The sequence below is a fragment of the Apium graveolens genome, chromosome 11 (genome assembly GCF_009905375.1).
Source record: "Apium graveolens cultivar Ventura chromosome 11, ASM990537v1, whole genome shotgun sequence".
Classification (NCBI taxonomy): Eukaryota; Viridiplantae; Streptophyta; class Magnoliopsida; order Apiales; family Apiaceae; genus Apium; species Apium graveolens.
Window position 1 is genome coordinate 178248307 of NC_133657.1, and position 16296 is coordinate 178264602.

General features: G+C 36.3%; 1 protein-coding gene and 1 long non-coding RNA gene across 2 annotated transcripts; one reads left to right on the plus strand and one right to left on the minus strand.

The window, feature by feature from the left end:
* Positions 1 to 1583: 1583 nt before the first annotated feature.
* LOC141696189 (uncharacterized) lies at positions 1584 to 4046 on the minus strand. The gene has a single exon (XM_074500369.1). The coding sequence runs from the start codon at positions 4044 to 4046 to the stop codon at positions 1584 to 1586; it is 2463 nt and encodes an 820-aa protein (XP_074356470.1).
* A 6485-nt stretch (positions 4047 to 10531) lies between these two features.
* On the plus strand, positions 10532 to 11201 carry LOC141697560 (uncharacterized). The gene is made up of 3 exons (XR_012564769.1): positions 10532 to 10659; positions 10762 to 10831; positions 11138 to 11201. It is a non-coding gene; the product is annotated as an uncharacterized LOC141697560 (long non-coding RNA).
* Positions 11202 to 16296: the final 5095 nt, after the last annotated feature.

Sequence of the window (16296 nt, forward strand, 5' to 3'; positions counted from 1 at the left end):
ATCAAAATTGAAAGCCATTCCTCAAAATTGGCAAACCATACACTTTCAATTAAACAAGACAGAGATTTCAAATTACATTGTTCCATATATACAAGACAGAGTTGTTTAGTAGTGAATATTACAATGAAAATGGAAACACAATCCTTGTTTACTGCCTTTGGTAACATGCATGCTGCTTAGCCATAATTTTGCACGCCTTGACAACCGCCGTATGCTGGTAATTCTGCATAAACACAAAAACAAGTGATCAACATTAATTTGCACAAGTTTGATGTGGAAAATTTTATAATTTATCCTCTGCAGTAGATAACATATCTCCAAGCCCTGTTTCTGCAGTAGAAGCTAGCCATACTTGTATGTCCGCCGAATGATTATTTTTGCTATGATAAAATCATCATCTATTATAAGAAGAGCATCAACCAGCAGCATTCACAAATTGAAAACTCAGTCAACTAGATGATGATTTTATCACGGCAAAAGTAATCTCATCAAGGGGTTCACGAGCAGTACACATGGATAATGGGAGCTTCACCTACAAAAAGAATAAAGTGAGCGGTACATGGACTCAAGTATCTATAAATAATTATATATATTACCACTATGGAAGTTGAATCCATTCTTCTTCCTCTCGCATATAGCTAGTATTTTCATCGTCCAGTTCATCAACATTCGGGAACACGGGCAACTGCAGCTCATTCTCAAGTTCTATTTCTACAGAGCCTTCATTTTCATCATCACAGTGGTCATAAAAGTTCTTTTCCGGGACTTTCAACACCACAGACCAAAATTTTTCAAGAGTATCATCAATGTAGCAAACTTGCTTAACATGTTTCCCTAGAACAAAAGGATCATTTGAAAATCCTAATTTATTTAAATTAACCAATGTATATCCCAACTCATCAACCTTAACCCCTTTGTTCATATCTACCCAATTGCAACGAAATATAGGGACTCTAAAATTATTATAGTCTAGCTCCCATATACTTGTTATAACTCCATAATAGGTATGTGAAGTATGTTCAACAGATTTAAATTTTTCGGAAGGCATTAATGTATCTGCAACAACACAAACACCACTACACTGTACTTGTCTATTATTATCACGCTCCTTGGTGCTATAAATAACCCCGCTGATTTTATAACCACTAAACGTAGGAACATTCTTGTTAGGCCCTTCTGCCATCCACCTTATATCATCACCTATGCTATTATGGTCATGGAGCAATTCCGTCTCAATCTGTACAATAAAAAAAAAATTAAACAATTTTTTTAGGTCTGTGTTTTTATTTTTTATTGGATGTCTTCGACTTCTTATATTACTTGTCTGTATTGTTTTTAATCAGGACTACGTAACAAGGTAATAAACACATAAATAAAACTTACCTTTTTCCTGAACCATTCGGGGAATTGTTCATTCTGCTTGGTTTTTAGCCACACCTCGTCATTTTCATGCTGCTGGTATCTTAGCATTAAAGATGCCATATGTTCACTACAAGTAAAATCAATTGCTTCAATATATTTACCGAATTGCAGATAATGAGAAAATAACAAAATGCACACACACACACACATATGTTAGTAACTTACTCAAAATATTGCCTCATGTGATTGCTATTTTGCAGAACACATAAGTGTGCTAGATGCAATTCCTCTTTGCTTGGCTTGATCATTGTCGCACCAGATAAAGGTTTGCTTATTGCATTTTGCTCATGCCTATCATTTTTTGGCAAACCTATGGTAGCTTCTTCAAAATTGACCAAACGTTCAACGGCCTCTTCGGCAACATATGCCTCGGCAATACAACCTTCGGGATGAGCAGCATTTCGAACATATACTTTAAACGCCTTCATATATCTCTCAAAAGGATACATCCAACGTAGAAAGATTGGCCCGCAAAGCTTAACCTCTCTCACAAGATGAATTGAGAGATGGATCATGACATCGAAGAACGAAGGGGGAAAGTGTTTTTCCAGCTGGCATAATGTTTCCACCAACTGAGATTGCATATTTTTCAATTTATCTACATCGATGACTTTGCTGCAAATTGCCTTGAAGAAAAGGCAAAACCTTATTATTGTGCACCTGACTTTTTTGTGCAGTACCGACCGAATCGCAATTGGAAGCAAATGATGCAATATTGTGTGGCAATCATGAGATTTCATTCCAACAAGCCGAAGTTTTTCCATATTTACAAGATTCTTGATATTTGAACAAAATCCATCCGGTAACTTCATTTGAAGAAATGATGAGCAAACTACCTTCTTTTCAGCATTTGATAAGTTCCATGCAGCCAAAGGTACCTTCTCTTTCTTTCCGGGAGTTTTTGGCCTTAGCTCCATTCTTATTCCCATTTCTGCCATATCGAGACGTACTGACTCCCTATCTTTTGTCTTTCCGGGAATATTTAGCAAAGTTCCAAGTAAAGCCTCACATATATTTTTCTCGATGTGCATCACATCGAGAACATGCCTAACTGGCAAAAATTTCCAATACTCAAGTTGAAAGAAGATAGATAACTTCTTCCAAACTGGTCTAGCATCACCTTTCTTCCGTTTATGTTGGCGTTGTGTCTTACCAAAGACATGGTCCCTTAGATGTTGTACTCTTTCAAAAACCTGCTCACCAGTTAATGGAATAGGACCAGCACCTGTCTCAACGCTATTATCAAAAGCTGCCTTTTGATTTCTATACGGATGATGACGAGGCAACCACCTCCTATGCCTCATAACTACCGTCTTCCGATAGTGAACCAGCCTAGTAGCCTCTGTTTTATCAACACAAAGAATACAAGCATTATATCCTTTAACTACATGTCCCGACAAGTTCCCCAAGGCCGGATAGTCACTTATTGTCCATAATAATATGCCCCTAAGTACGAAAGACTCTTGTCTATATGCGTCGTACACTTGTTTCCCGCGCCACAACTCCTGCAGATCTTCAATAAGTGGTTGAAGGAACACATCTATATCATTTCCAGGCTCGGTCGGTCCTGATATTAACAAGCAAAGCATAATGTACCTTCTTTTCATACAGAGCCAAGGTGGAAGGTTGTAAACCGATAGCAAAACTGGCCAACTTGAGTGATCAGTACGGTTTCCACGAAAAGGATTGAAACCGTCGGCGGATAAAGCTAACCGGAGGTTTCTACTCTCCGATGCAAAATCAGGCCACTTTTGATCGACATCCTTCCATGTTTGCGAGTCTGCTGGATGCCTCATTTTACCATCTTGTTGTCGTTCGGTCTCATGCCAAGTCATGTCCTTCGCAATCGCTGGTGTATTGAACAAATTTCTTATTCTTGGTATCAAGGGGAAATACCATAAGACCTTAGCAGGGACTCCTTCTTGTTCTTCTCCTTTCTTATTCAGTTTCCATCTAGAGGCCTTACATATGCGACAAGTAGTCTCATCTTCATCTTGTGGCCCACGATATAGTAGACAATTATTCGGGCATGCGTGTATCTTATCATAACCCATTCCTAATGCACATAAGGTTTTCTTCGCTTCATTGAAAGAAGAAGGGACATTGTTGCCTTCTGGTAGCAAAGACCCAATCAATAATAGAACATCAGAAAAACATGAATCCGACATACCATGCTTCACTTTCAAGTTGAATAACTTAACCAAAGCTTTCATCTTAGTGTAATTCTCACAACCAGGATAAAGAGGTTCATGCTCACCTTTCACATGGTTGATGAAATCTGAAGAATCTGAAGAAAGAACATCATCATCGTCAGCTTCACCCATTCTTGTGCAGAATTGGTAATTAGAAGATACCGAGTTGTCACTTTCATCCAATACAGGACTTTCTACAATATTTGGCTCCCCGTGCCATATCCAGCGAGTATACGTTTCATCAATACCATTTTGAAACAGATGGTTTTTAACAATCCGAGCTTTCCAAGATTTGCTATGTGCGCACTTTAAGCATGGACAACTTATTTTGTCTTCGTTATATCCATTCTCAAAGGCAAACATAAGTAAATCGTCCACTCCATTCTCAAACTCTCTTGTTCTTCTATCAGCTTTTAACCATGACCTATCCATATTTTGATATAAAACAAGCTGCAAAAAGAAAGTGACATGATGGTCAAAAACAGAGCATATACTATTAAGCTTATGACTAACTACCAAAACAATTACAAACCCAAATTCCCAAATAACCAAAACTATTAAGCTTATGACTAACTACCAAACCAAAACAATCAGCAACAACTACATAATCTATTAGCAATTAGTAACTAATTAAGCTTATCACAAACCCAAATTCCCAATGTGCATCACTTCAAACAATTAATTGCAAAGGTGAGCTTGTGTTAGAGCTTAAACCACTGAAACAATGGAGGAACCCTAAAACACTAAAAAGATAATTTAGGTTACGGATTTACCTAAAATGGAGCCGCCACGAATCACGATGGAGAGTACAGGAGGGGATAAGATGAGGAGTAATGAATGACCTAATTTTGACTTCAATTATTATGTTCTCATTCAGACATAACAAAGCTCAATGATTGGGTTGTTAAAATTTTAAATAATCCTTAAATTATGTCCAAATAAAAATCCACTTATGGATAGTCATTTACAAAATTTATCGATGTTAATATCGACTTATTGTAGTCATGTACAAATTTTATCGGAAAATAATCAACTCTTCTTGTTCGTCTTTTTAACAGAAATCCGGTAAAAGCTGTAGTCCCTGACACGGGTACTACTACCCAGTTGACTTAATTAATTTCTGAAATGGATTTGTCAACGATCCAACCGTACGGATGTTAATATCGACTTAGTGTAGTCATGTACAGATTTTATCGGAAAATAATCAACTCTTCTTGTTCGTCTTTTTAACAGAAATCCGGTAAAAGCTGTAGTCCCTGACACGGGTACTACTACCCAGTTGACTTAATTAATTTCTGAAATGGATTTGTCAACGATCCAACCGTACGGATGTTAATATCGACTTAGTGTAGTCATGTACAGATTTTATCGGAAAATAATCAACTCTTCTTGTTCATCTTTTTAACAGAAATCCGGTAAAAGCTGTAGTCCCTGACACGGGTACTACTACCCAGTTGACTTAATTAATTTATAAAATGGATTTGTCAACGATCCAACCGTACGGATGTTAATATCGACTTAGTGTAGTCATGTACAGATTTTATCGGAAAATAATCAACTCTTCTTGTTCGTCTTTTTAACAGAAATCCGGTAAAAGCTGTAGTCCCTGACACGGGTACTACTACCCAGTTGACTTAATTAATTTCTGAAATGGATTTGTCAACGATCCAACCGTACGGATGTTAATATCGACTTATTGTAGTCATGTACAAATTTTATCGGAAAATAATCAACTCTTCTTGTTCGTCTTTTTAACAGAAATCCGGTAAAAGCTGTAGTCCCTGACACGGGTACTACTACCCAGTTGACTTAATTAATTTCTGAAATGGATTTGTCAACGATCCAACCGTACGGATGTTAATATCGACTTAGTGTAGTCATGTACAGATTTTATCGGAAAATAATCAACTCTTCTTGTTCATCTTTTTAACAGAAATCCGGTAAAAGCTGTAGTCCCTGACACGGGTACTACTACCCAGTTGACTTAATTAATTTATAAAATGGATTTGTCAACGATCCAACCGTACGGATGTTAATATCGACTTAGTGTAGTCATGTACAGATTTTATCGGAAAATAATCAACTCTTCTTGTTCGTCTTTTTAACAGAAATCCGGTAAAAGCTGTAGTCCCTGACACGGGTACTACTACCCAGTTGACTTAATTAATTTCTGAAATGGATTTGTCAACGATCCAACCGTACGGATGTTAATATCGACTTATTGTAGTCATGTACAAATTTTATCGGAAAATAATCAACTCTTCTTGTTCGTCTTTTTAACAGAAATCCGGTAAAAGCTGTAGTCCCTGACACGGGTACTACTACCCAGTTGACTTAATTAATTTCTGAAATGGATTTGTCAACGATCCAACCGTACGGATGTTAATATCGACTTAGTGTAGTCATGTACAGATTTTATCGGAAAATAATCAACTCTTCTTGTTCATCTTTTTAACAGAAATCCGGTAAAAGCTGTAGTCCCTGACACGGGTACTACTACCCAGTTGACTTAATTAATTTATAAAATGGATTTGTCAACGATCCAACCGTACGGATGTTAATATCGACTTAGTGTAGTCATGTACAGATTTTATCGGAAAATAATCAACTCTTCTTGTTCGTCTTTTTAACAGAAATCCGGTAAAAGCTGTAGTCCCTGACACGGGTACTACTACCCAGTTGACTTAATTAATTTCTGAAATGGATTTGTCAACGATCCAACCGTACGGATGTTAATATCGACTTATTGTAGTCATGTACAAATTTTATCGGAAAATAATCAACTCTTCTTGTTCGTCTTTTTAACAGAAATCCGGTAAAAGCTGTAGTCCCTGACACGGGTACTACTACCCAGTTGACTTAATTAATTTCTGAAATGGATTTGTCAAAGATCCAACCGTACGGATGTTAATATCGACTTAGTGTAGTCATGTACAGATTTTATAGGAAAATATAAGATGTTTAAAATAAAGTCATCTTTTTAACGAAACACTGAACCGAATAAAAATCTTCTAATCGAAATTATTAACTAAACAATTGTAACAAAGTATGTCTAACAACAGTTTTTCAGACAAGATAATTTAATTTTTAAAAATTAAAATATATTAAAAGACATTACATACCGTTAGATTGAGGTACTATCTCAAATCAGCACCGTTCATTTGATTTTTCATTTCCCCCCAATCAAAAATTGTCTCCCACCTTGGCTTCGCGGTGTTTACTTTACCAGTTTACATTCACAATTTCATTTTTCATTTTCATTTTATCACACGCGACAACGGCGATCACAGGCGACAACGGCGATTACTCAACCTAGCATCACACGCGACAAGGGCGATTACTCAACCGTTTAATCACTGGTATGGGCTTAAACCCTAGAACCCTAGCGTCCCTGATTTTATCTTTTGTATTTGGGGTTTTTTCATCTTATGTATTTAGGGGTTGTAGAGTATATGATATTTTGGGTATCTTCATTCCGATTATATGCGTCCTTTGCATGCATTTTGTCACTCACTCTTGATTTTGAGTCCCTGATTTTATGTATTCTATGTTTCACTCTAGATTTTAGTGTTCCTCTAAATACACTCTGCATATACACTCAGCATCCCTGATTTTAGTGTTTCACTATGCTTGATTTTAATGTTTCACTTAAGATTTTGTGGATTTTGATCCACATTGCCTCTGTTTGATTCACGGAACACATAAACACATTGCCTCTGTTTGAGTATATATGTTTCGTGCATATATGCGAAGTCCTTTTAGATATATGACAGCTCATTTTACATGTTCTATATTATGTGACTCTGAAATTTGGTTTTTCTTCCATATACATTTGATACATGTGTTTTAAACTTTAGTTTTTGTTTGGTGTATAGATAATGGCCACTCCGAAAAAGAAAAGTGAGTCAAAGAAGACAGAATTGAACACAAGAAAGTCACCGAGAACAGGGCCAAAGAAGAAAGAGCTTAAAAGGTCCAGGTCTTCATCCCACCCAACTACCATGAATGTGATCAGGGCTTTACGAAAGACCAGGTCCTTAAACAACCAGACCCCTGCTATGACCCCCACCCCATCCACTTCTTCCCCAAAGTCTGTGAAGAAGAAGCCTATATCTGAAATCTTACAGAAAAAAATTTCCAAAAATAAGAAGAAAAAAGTGAAACCTGTTACCACCCCGAACAACAATGAAGGACTAAAACTACTCAAGCGAGGTTGTGTAACGATGCATAGAATTGTGAGACGAAAGATCCAGGGGAATAAACTTAATGTGTCTTTTAATGGAAAGGGAGAGCCGTATGGTCCTGAAGCGGCAGAAATGCAATCCTATATTGGGGTTTTGGCAAGAACCAAAGCACCAATCTGGCATGATAGTTGGAAATGTGTTCCCGATGAGACAAAGAACAAGCTTTGGGAGTGTGTTCTGGTAAAAAAACTCAAATAATTATGTATCTTTCATTATATGTTCATTACTTATGTATCTGATATCTTTTTAATTTCTTATGTATGTAGCTGGGTTTCATTTTACCTCCGTCTGCGAAAAAGTTGGTTTTACGTTCCGCTGGTCAGAAATGGAGGGAGTTCAAAAGTCGACTGACCACAAATTACATTCTCCCTTATCGAGATCAACCTGAAGTGTTGGCCTATCCTCCTGCAGATTTCTCTTTCATAGAAAAATCGCATTGGGATATATTTGTTGCTGATCGCACGTCACCTGAGTTTTTGGTATGTTTCCAGTTAGCATTATGACATACTTATTTCTAGTTAGCATTAAAACATACTTGTTGTTTCTAGTTTTTGGTATTTAATTAATATTGATTTCATAACCACATTCGTGCTTCTTATGCAGAAATGTCATAATGATGCTATACAAAGAAGGATGCTGAGTGTATATCCACATCGGATGTCTCGAAAAGGTTATGCTAACCTCGAGAATGAATGGGTGCGTAATAGTGAAATGACATAGTTATTATTCTAATACAAACTAATTTGTCTAACATATCTATACTATTATACTTTCCTGATCATATACATGTGAATGCAGTATCAATCTCATCCAGATGAAGAGGAAGTTGATCGGTCGTCAACCTGGGTCCTAGCAAGGAAGGACAAAGATGGTAAATTTTTAGGAAAAATTGTTGAAGATAAAGCAATGGAAATTGTAAGTTATATATTAATTTTTGTCTTAATTAATTGAATGTATATGGTACTTAATTATGTTAGTCTTTTACATGGAAATAGCTCAGACTGTGATAATATGGTACACTTAATATTTTAGGAAAAATTGAAAAAGGAGGTTAAGGAAGGGAAACTAATAGCTGAAGGTGTTGATGATGTTTTAACACTCGCGCTCGGTAAGCCTGAGCATGGTGGACGGGTCCGTGGACAAGGTGTTCATGTAAAGCAGTCGGTTTATTTTGATCTTCCAAGGCAAAAAAAAGCTAGAACAATGGATGAAAAGATACAGGAAAGAGTTCAGAGGTACTTGGCAGAGGAGACTCCAAAAATAATTAAAGCGAGAGATGATTTTTGGGCTGCTGAAATGGAAAAGCTGAGGGCAGAGATCTTGAAAAGGCCCGTACAACAAGAATGTACTCCAACGCATCCTTCCCAACAAGCAAGCTGTCACTCTAACGGCGGGGTTGATGTTGATGCAGCTGTAAACCATCCTGCTACACCTACAACTGCAAAGAATTTATTTCCTGTTCAACAGGAGGGAGGTGGTCTGAAAATTCAAAAGATTGAAAGTTTGTTTGTTGATTTAGGGGTGGATCCTGAGGATGCTCAGAGGTTGGATGGCAAGGATGAAAGTTGTAGAATTGTTTTTGAGGAAGACAGATGTGAAGAAGTTAAAGTGAATGCTCCGGATAATTCTGTTTGTAAATTGGCTCTTGGATCGCTCAGCAACATTGTAGCTTGTGCGAAGATTGATGAAGTTGTTGTTGTTGTTGAAGGAGAGGAGACAATCCATGGAGTCAGACTTGGGGAAGAGAATGCAAGAGTGTCAATCACTCAAGTCATTCAAGGAGATGCTAAGATTCCATATCCCATCGGTGACGAGATTTTGACCGTGGAACAAGCCATGGGAACTTTTATTGCATGGCCAAGAAACTTGATAACAATGAGGAACAATAGCACTTCCAATGTTTTGTCAGCTCCGAAGGTAAAAATATTTAGAATAGCACTATATAGCTAGAATGTTTTTATTTAGTATTTTCTTTCTTACTATTTTCATGTGTATTTTCTGCAGAAAGCCAAGAAAAAGGGAAAAAAGAAGACTTATAAATTAGTCGCTGATGTTGAACCAGAGCTTGTTGTTGAGATGGGTGCAAATTACCCATCTGCATTAAATCGTTTATGGACATGGGCAAAGGGTGCCTTAGCTGATGAACGAACGGTTTCTTTTCAACTATCCCAAGAAGCCTTTGGCTCTACAAAAAAGATGGCCATTTACTTATCAGATATATATTCGGTGTGCTCTGGAGGTGAAATGTCGGGGTCTGTGATCGTCCTTTTTATTCAGTAAGTTTCTCCACAATTTTTTTTTTAATATCTCATAGTTACTCTGTGGCTCCAGAAACGATTTTTTTTTAATCTCTCATATTTTTATATGTAGCTCCATAAACGAATACATCAAAAAAAATAAGATGACCAACATGATCAAGTTCGTAGATCCCACCACAATTGGTGCCATTGGCTGTGGTAATGCAGGGCAGAGGTCGCGTGCACTCGCTGCACGATTTAAGAATGCTAAGAAAGGGCAATACTTTCTTATGCCTTACAATGACGTGTAAGTTTTAATCCAAGAGCTAGCTAGTTAGACATTCTCATATAATGTTTTAGCTAAACAGGATCACATGCCTTTTTAAATTGATTTTTTTTGGAGCTTCTAAGTTTCAATTTTTATGACAAGGCTTCAATTCATTCATGTTTGTGTAGGAACCATTGGAATTTAACTGTTGCAAATCCTGAGGCAGAGGTTGTCTACCACATGGACCCTCTAAAACGTCGAATCGCTAATGTGGAATGGCTGGATGTTGTCGACAAGTAAGATTCAGCTTCTAAAATATCTGTATGGAGTCTTGAACTTTGATAGACCACGCATTTTTCAGTTGCTTAATGGTTTTGCTGGTATTATTTTGGTTGTAGTGCCATTAAAATTTACAAAGAGGATCTCAACAAGGTTGTCAAGAAGAAAATTTTGTGGGAGAACATGGCGGTAATAATCAATTCTCATCATATTTTTTCTATGCTATTAAGGATATTGTAATTAAATAATTATTTCTTACATCTCAGTTAGTTGATATTGTAATTAAATAATTATTTGTTACATCTCAGTTAGTTGTTAAGGATAGAAGTTAGTTAGATTAATGCTTGTATATAAACACTACTGCACTCATAGTTTAGAGACTTATTTTTTACATTCACCAAATCTGTTTTGTATAGTTATCTCTCTGCAATATACATACAAGAGCTTCTTTCTCTCCAATTCACAGCTTTTGTAATGCATTTTTAATTAATCCAGGGAGTTCCAGTGCAGTCAGGAACCAAGGATTGTGGCCTGTTTGTGATGCGCTATATGAAGGAGATTGTTCAGGACAAAGAACTTGAGTTTGCTGCTAAGGTGAGATTTTCACTTTGGGTTTTCCCATTGACTTATACTCTTACTCGTACAGTACTTAATTGTATGACTTATGTAAAATTTTGGGTTATTTTTCAGTGGATGCGCAGATCAAACTTGGTTTACACTGATGATGACATTAACGAGATCCGCTGTGATTTTGCAAAATATTTCATGAAACGCCATGCAATCTAGGTTCCAAATTTGTGGTCTTTTGTTTGAACTAGTAGTCGGATTTGAACTTTAAATTATGCAGTTGGTCATGGTGATGCACTTTTTGGTCCAATCCAAACAGAATTGTCGGTAGATTGATAGATTTGTCTCAATCTATTAGTAGATTGCATGGTCAATCTATATATATTGTGCTCAATCTATATATATTGCCCGGTTCTTGTTCTACTGTTGTAGGATTGTTGGATTGGTTGTGTTTGGTGGATTTATATTAGATGTTTGGTGGATATATATATATATTGGCTTGTTCTAGGATTGTTGGATTGATATGTGTTTGGTGGATTTATATATATTGGCTTGTTCTTGTTCTAGCTAGTTCTAAGTTTGTTGGTTTGGTGAATTTATATATATTGGCTTGTTCTTGTTCTAGCTAGTTCTAGGTTTGTTGGTTTGGTGGATTTTGATTTTTTTGTGATTGGTAGTTAGTTCTCGGTTTGTTCGTTTGGTGGATTCATTTTTGGTGGATTCATTTTTGGGATTTAGTTTTTAGAAAACAGGTGGTTTGGATGAAATCAGGATTTTATATGCAAAATTTTATATACAACAGATGATTGTGTTCTCAATCAAAAACAGCCATTGTACCAAACTAATTGGAACAACACTGTAACATTGTTTTAACAGTTGACTAAAGCTCTATTCACAACACTTTAAAACATGGTAATATTGTGTCTATCATGTTCACATAACGACAAAATATACGATGGTGTTATCTCAAGGATAACACTACAATATGCTTTAAACAAAAAATGTGGTCTAAAGAGCATTAAGATGGAAGTTAACATAACTTAGTATTAAAATACTATCACAAACCATTGTTTGAAATAGCTCCTTACAATATTTACCTAAAACTGTTGTATAAGACAGCATAAAATAACAGTATTGACCTAAAACTGTTGTGGTTAGCCTTTCAAACAACATTATATACGACGCTGTTGTCTCAAGGGGTGCACTACAATAGGAGTTAAACAAAAAATGTGGTCTAAAGAGCTTTAAAATGGCCATTAACCACAACTCATTATTGGAAATACATTTCACAAACCGATGTTTGAAAGACTTCCTTACAATACTCTGGCTCAAGGTGTTGTCTAAGACATCATAACATAACTGTATTGTCCTAAACCTATTGTGGTTAGCCTTTCAAACAACAATCAACAAACTACCCGTTGTTTGACAAATAATATATAGAAATTTTGCACTCTTAGTTGACAGTAATACACCGTTGTCTTCTTGAGGAAAACCGTTGCAGGTAAACTGTTCCAACAATACAGTCTTTTATACAACCTGTTGTTGAATGACAGTTTCGGTAACAGTTATGAACCTGTTGTGTCTGTAGCTTCTAGTAATGGTTCGATGCACTGTTGTCTGATCGAAATCACACGGCTCCTCAATAGACGACCCAAAATTTTGACATCAAACAACGGTGAAAAACGGTTGTAGGATCATGTTTTTCTTGTAGTGTAGGGAATTCCGGTGACAAAAAATTAAAGATGGTGAAATGATCAAGGACTACTTCGAGAGACTTCTTTGTATTGCTTATAAGGTAAGAGTTCGTGGAACTAAATAAAAAATTGTCTAAAAAATTCTTATGACAATGCCAGAAAGAAATGAAACTATTATTACTACACTAGAAAATACCAAAGATCTTTCAAAAATATATTTGGTAAAAATAGTTGATGCATTGCAGGTACAAGAGCATTGGAGGATGATGGCAAATGAAGAATTGGTAGAAGGGGCTCTTAAAGCAATGGGTGATAATTCAGGAGTTAATAATTGCAACAAATTTCTAGTGTGCGCAGCAAAAAGACTAATCATCCTCAAATTATGTGTTGGTGAAGAGATGACATCAAGTGCAATAAATATGGACATATGGAGAGGATTTGCAAATCTCACAGCAAGGTAAGGCAAAAGAGGCTACGATCATATCTATTTATTTCCAAGACAAGATCATATCTATTTCCAGCTATTTTACCAAACATCTACACTAGTATCATGTCTCTAAAATCAACAAAAGAGATATGAGAGTATCTTAAAAAGGAATATGAAGGAGATAAAAAATCAATGACATCAAGGTCCTTAATTTAATTAGGGAATTCGAGCTATAAAAAATTAAAGATAGTGAAATGCCGAAAAGACCTCTTTGTATTTCTTTTAAGGTAAGACTTCTTAGACCTGAATTTTCACAATCAAAAATTGTCCAAAAATTTCTTGTGACAATGCCGAAAAGATATGAAGCAGTTATTACTACACTAGAAAATACCAAAGGGCATTCAACAATATATTTGGTAGAAATTTTTAATGCATTGCAGGCATAAGAGCGATGGAGGATGATGACAGATGAAAAATTGGTGGAAGGGACTTTTAAAGCAAGGACTAATAATTAGGGAGGAGTAATTAATGGAAAAAAATTTCCAGTGTACGGATATTGCAAAAACCTCTTCATCTAGAGCTAATCTACCTCAACAAAGAAAATGGACTAGAGATCACCCTTTTGAGCTCATCATTGGTTATGAATCTTCAAGAGTTCAAACAAGAAAAACAACTCAAGAAGAATGTCTATATAACAGCTTTATTTGCAAGGAAGAACCAAAGAAGGTAGAAGAAGCTTTGTTGGATCCTGATTGGGTTTTAGCTATACAGGATGAGCTAAACTAATTTGAAAGGAACAAGGTATGGAAGCTGGTACCCAAACCTAAATGGAAGAATCCAATTGACACCAAGTGGGTATTCATAAATAAGATGGATGAAAATGGCATAGTGGTCAGGAACAAGGCTAGATTGGTTGATAAGGGCTATTGTCAACAAGAAGGTTTGATGAAACTTTTGCTCCTGTTGCAAGACTTGAAGCCATCAGAATTTTCTTAGCCTATTCATCCCATACCAATTTCAAGGTCTATCAAATGGATGTCAAAAGTGCCTTTCTGAATGGAGATTTGGAGGAGGAAGTCTATGTCAGTCAGCCTCCTGGTTTTGAAGATCCAAATTTTCCAGAATATGTCTACTATCTTTTGAAAGCACTTTATGGATTAAAGCAAGCACCTAGAGCCTGATATGACACTTTACCAAAGTTTTTTTTGGAAAATTACTTCACAAGAGGTACTGTTGATAAAACCTTATTCTTTAGAAATATTAATGGCTTTAGTATACTTGTTCAAATTTATGTAGATGATATTTATGTAGATGATATTAAAAGTTTGCCAAATTGATGCAAAGTAAGTATGAAATGAGCATGATGGGAGAACTAACTTACTTTCTTGGTTTACAAGTTAATCAAGTTAGTGATGGAATATTCATTAGTCAAACCAAATATATTTATGATCTCTTAAAGGAGTTTGATCTAATGGATTGTACATCTACAAAAACTCTCATGGCCACTATAACTAAACTTGAATTAAACACTACTGAAAAGTCTGTGGATATTTCAAGTTATAGGGGCATGGTTGGTTCACTTCTGTACTAAACAGCTAGTAGGCCAGATATAATGTTTGCTACTTGCCTTTGTGCTAGATTTCAGGTTGATCCAAGAGAATCTCACTTAGTAGCTATTAAGAGAATTGTCAGATATCTCAAGGGAACACCAAAACATGGCATTTGGTACCCTAGAGATTCTGGTTTTCATCTAACTGGTTATTCAGATGTAGATTATGCAGGTTGTAAAATTGATAGAAAAAGTACAACAGGAACCTGTCAATTTTTTGGGAACAAGCTTGTGTCCTGGTTCAGTAAAAAGCAAAATTCAGTTTTTATCCGATAGGTCCTTGAAGAAGCATAAGGTCGAGTACACGGCCCTGGAGATGAAGATGAAGCGTAAAGAGGAGGACTACCCTTGTCTAGATAATGATACTCTACTATAAAGGTTCAGATCCCAGGTAGTTGTTTCTAAGAATATCCCTTATTCCTCCAGCGAGATGGATACCACAAAGACATTGAGCGAAAGTGGAGAGGATGATATGGACGTAGAGGATACCTCTGCTCCTTAAACTTATGTTGGCCCTGCGTGGCTTTATTGCTTATGTTATTTATGCTTTGGACATGTAGTTTCTTTATCATTCAAACTTGATTATCTCTATATTTATTCATATTTGGATCGCACATCTTTTTATGTCTCATAGAAACACAACATTTGATATTGAAAACTTCACAAATTTCATAAATCTCTGGGATGCATCCCTTACATATTTTTTGTAAACTAAAATTGGAAGTCTATTGAAATAAAATATGAAATCCTAAGCAAGCAAATCTTCATGGTGCTTTTGAACTATATGTTAACATCTCCTTTTCGATGGACTACACATAATATATCTTCAAGTTTTGAGCGTGCCAAGTTCTTGGCACCTCATCTCCATCCATAGTTTCCAACTTATAGGATCCTCTTTCTTGAACACTCTTAACCTTGTATGGCCTTTCCCAGTTCGGGAAGAGTTTTCCTCTCTGCCCTACTTCAGAAGCTTCCACCTTCCTTAAGACCAGGTCGCCTTGCTTAAAAAACCTTTCTTTTACCCGTAGGTTGTAGTAAAAAGAAGCTCTTTTATGATATTCTATGATCCTTGCATGCGCTCAGGACTCCGCATGTCTCACAGCTGCTTGGAAATATGTGTTGGTCTGGAATGATAAGAAAGATGAAATAAGATAAATAGGGTTCATGTTTTTAAAGAAAAGAAGGAAGCATGAAATTAGAAAATAAGAACATACCGAAGCCGTAGACTGAGCTCCCATGAGCTTCAGACGCTCTAGGTCCTGGAAAGCCACAATATCAGTAAAATCTTTTGGGGGAATTGAGTAGTAAGACCAATCCCAAGCATGCTTTGTGGAACCAACCATAGTGTCTCCACGTC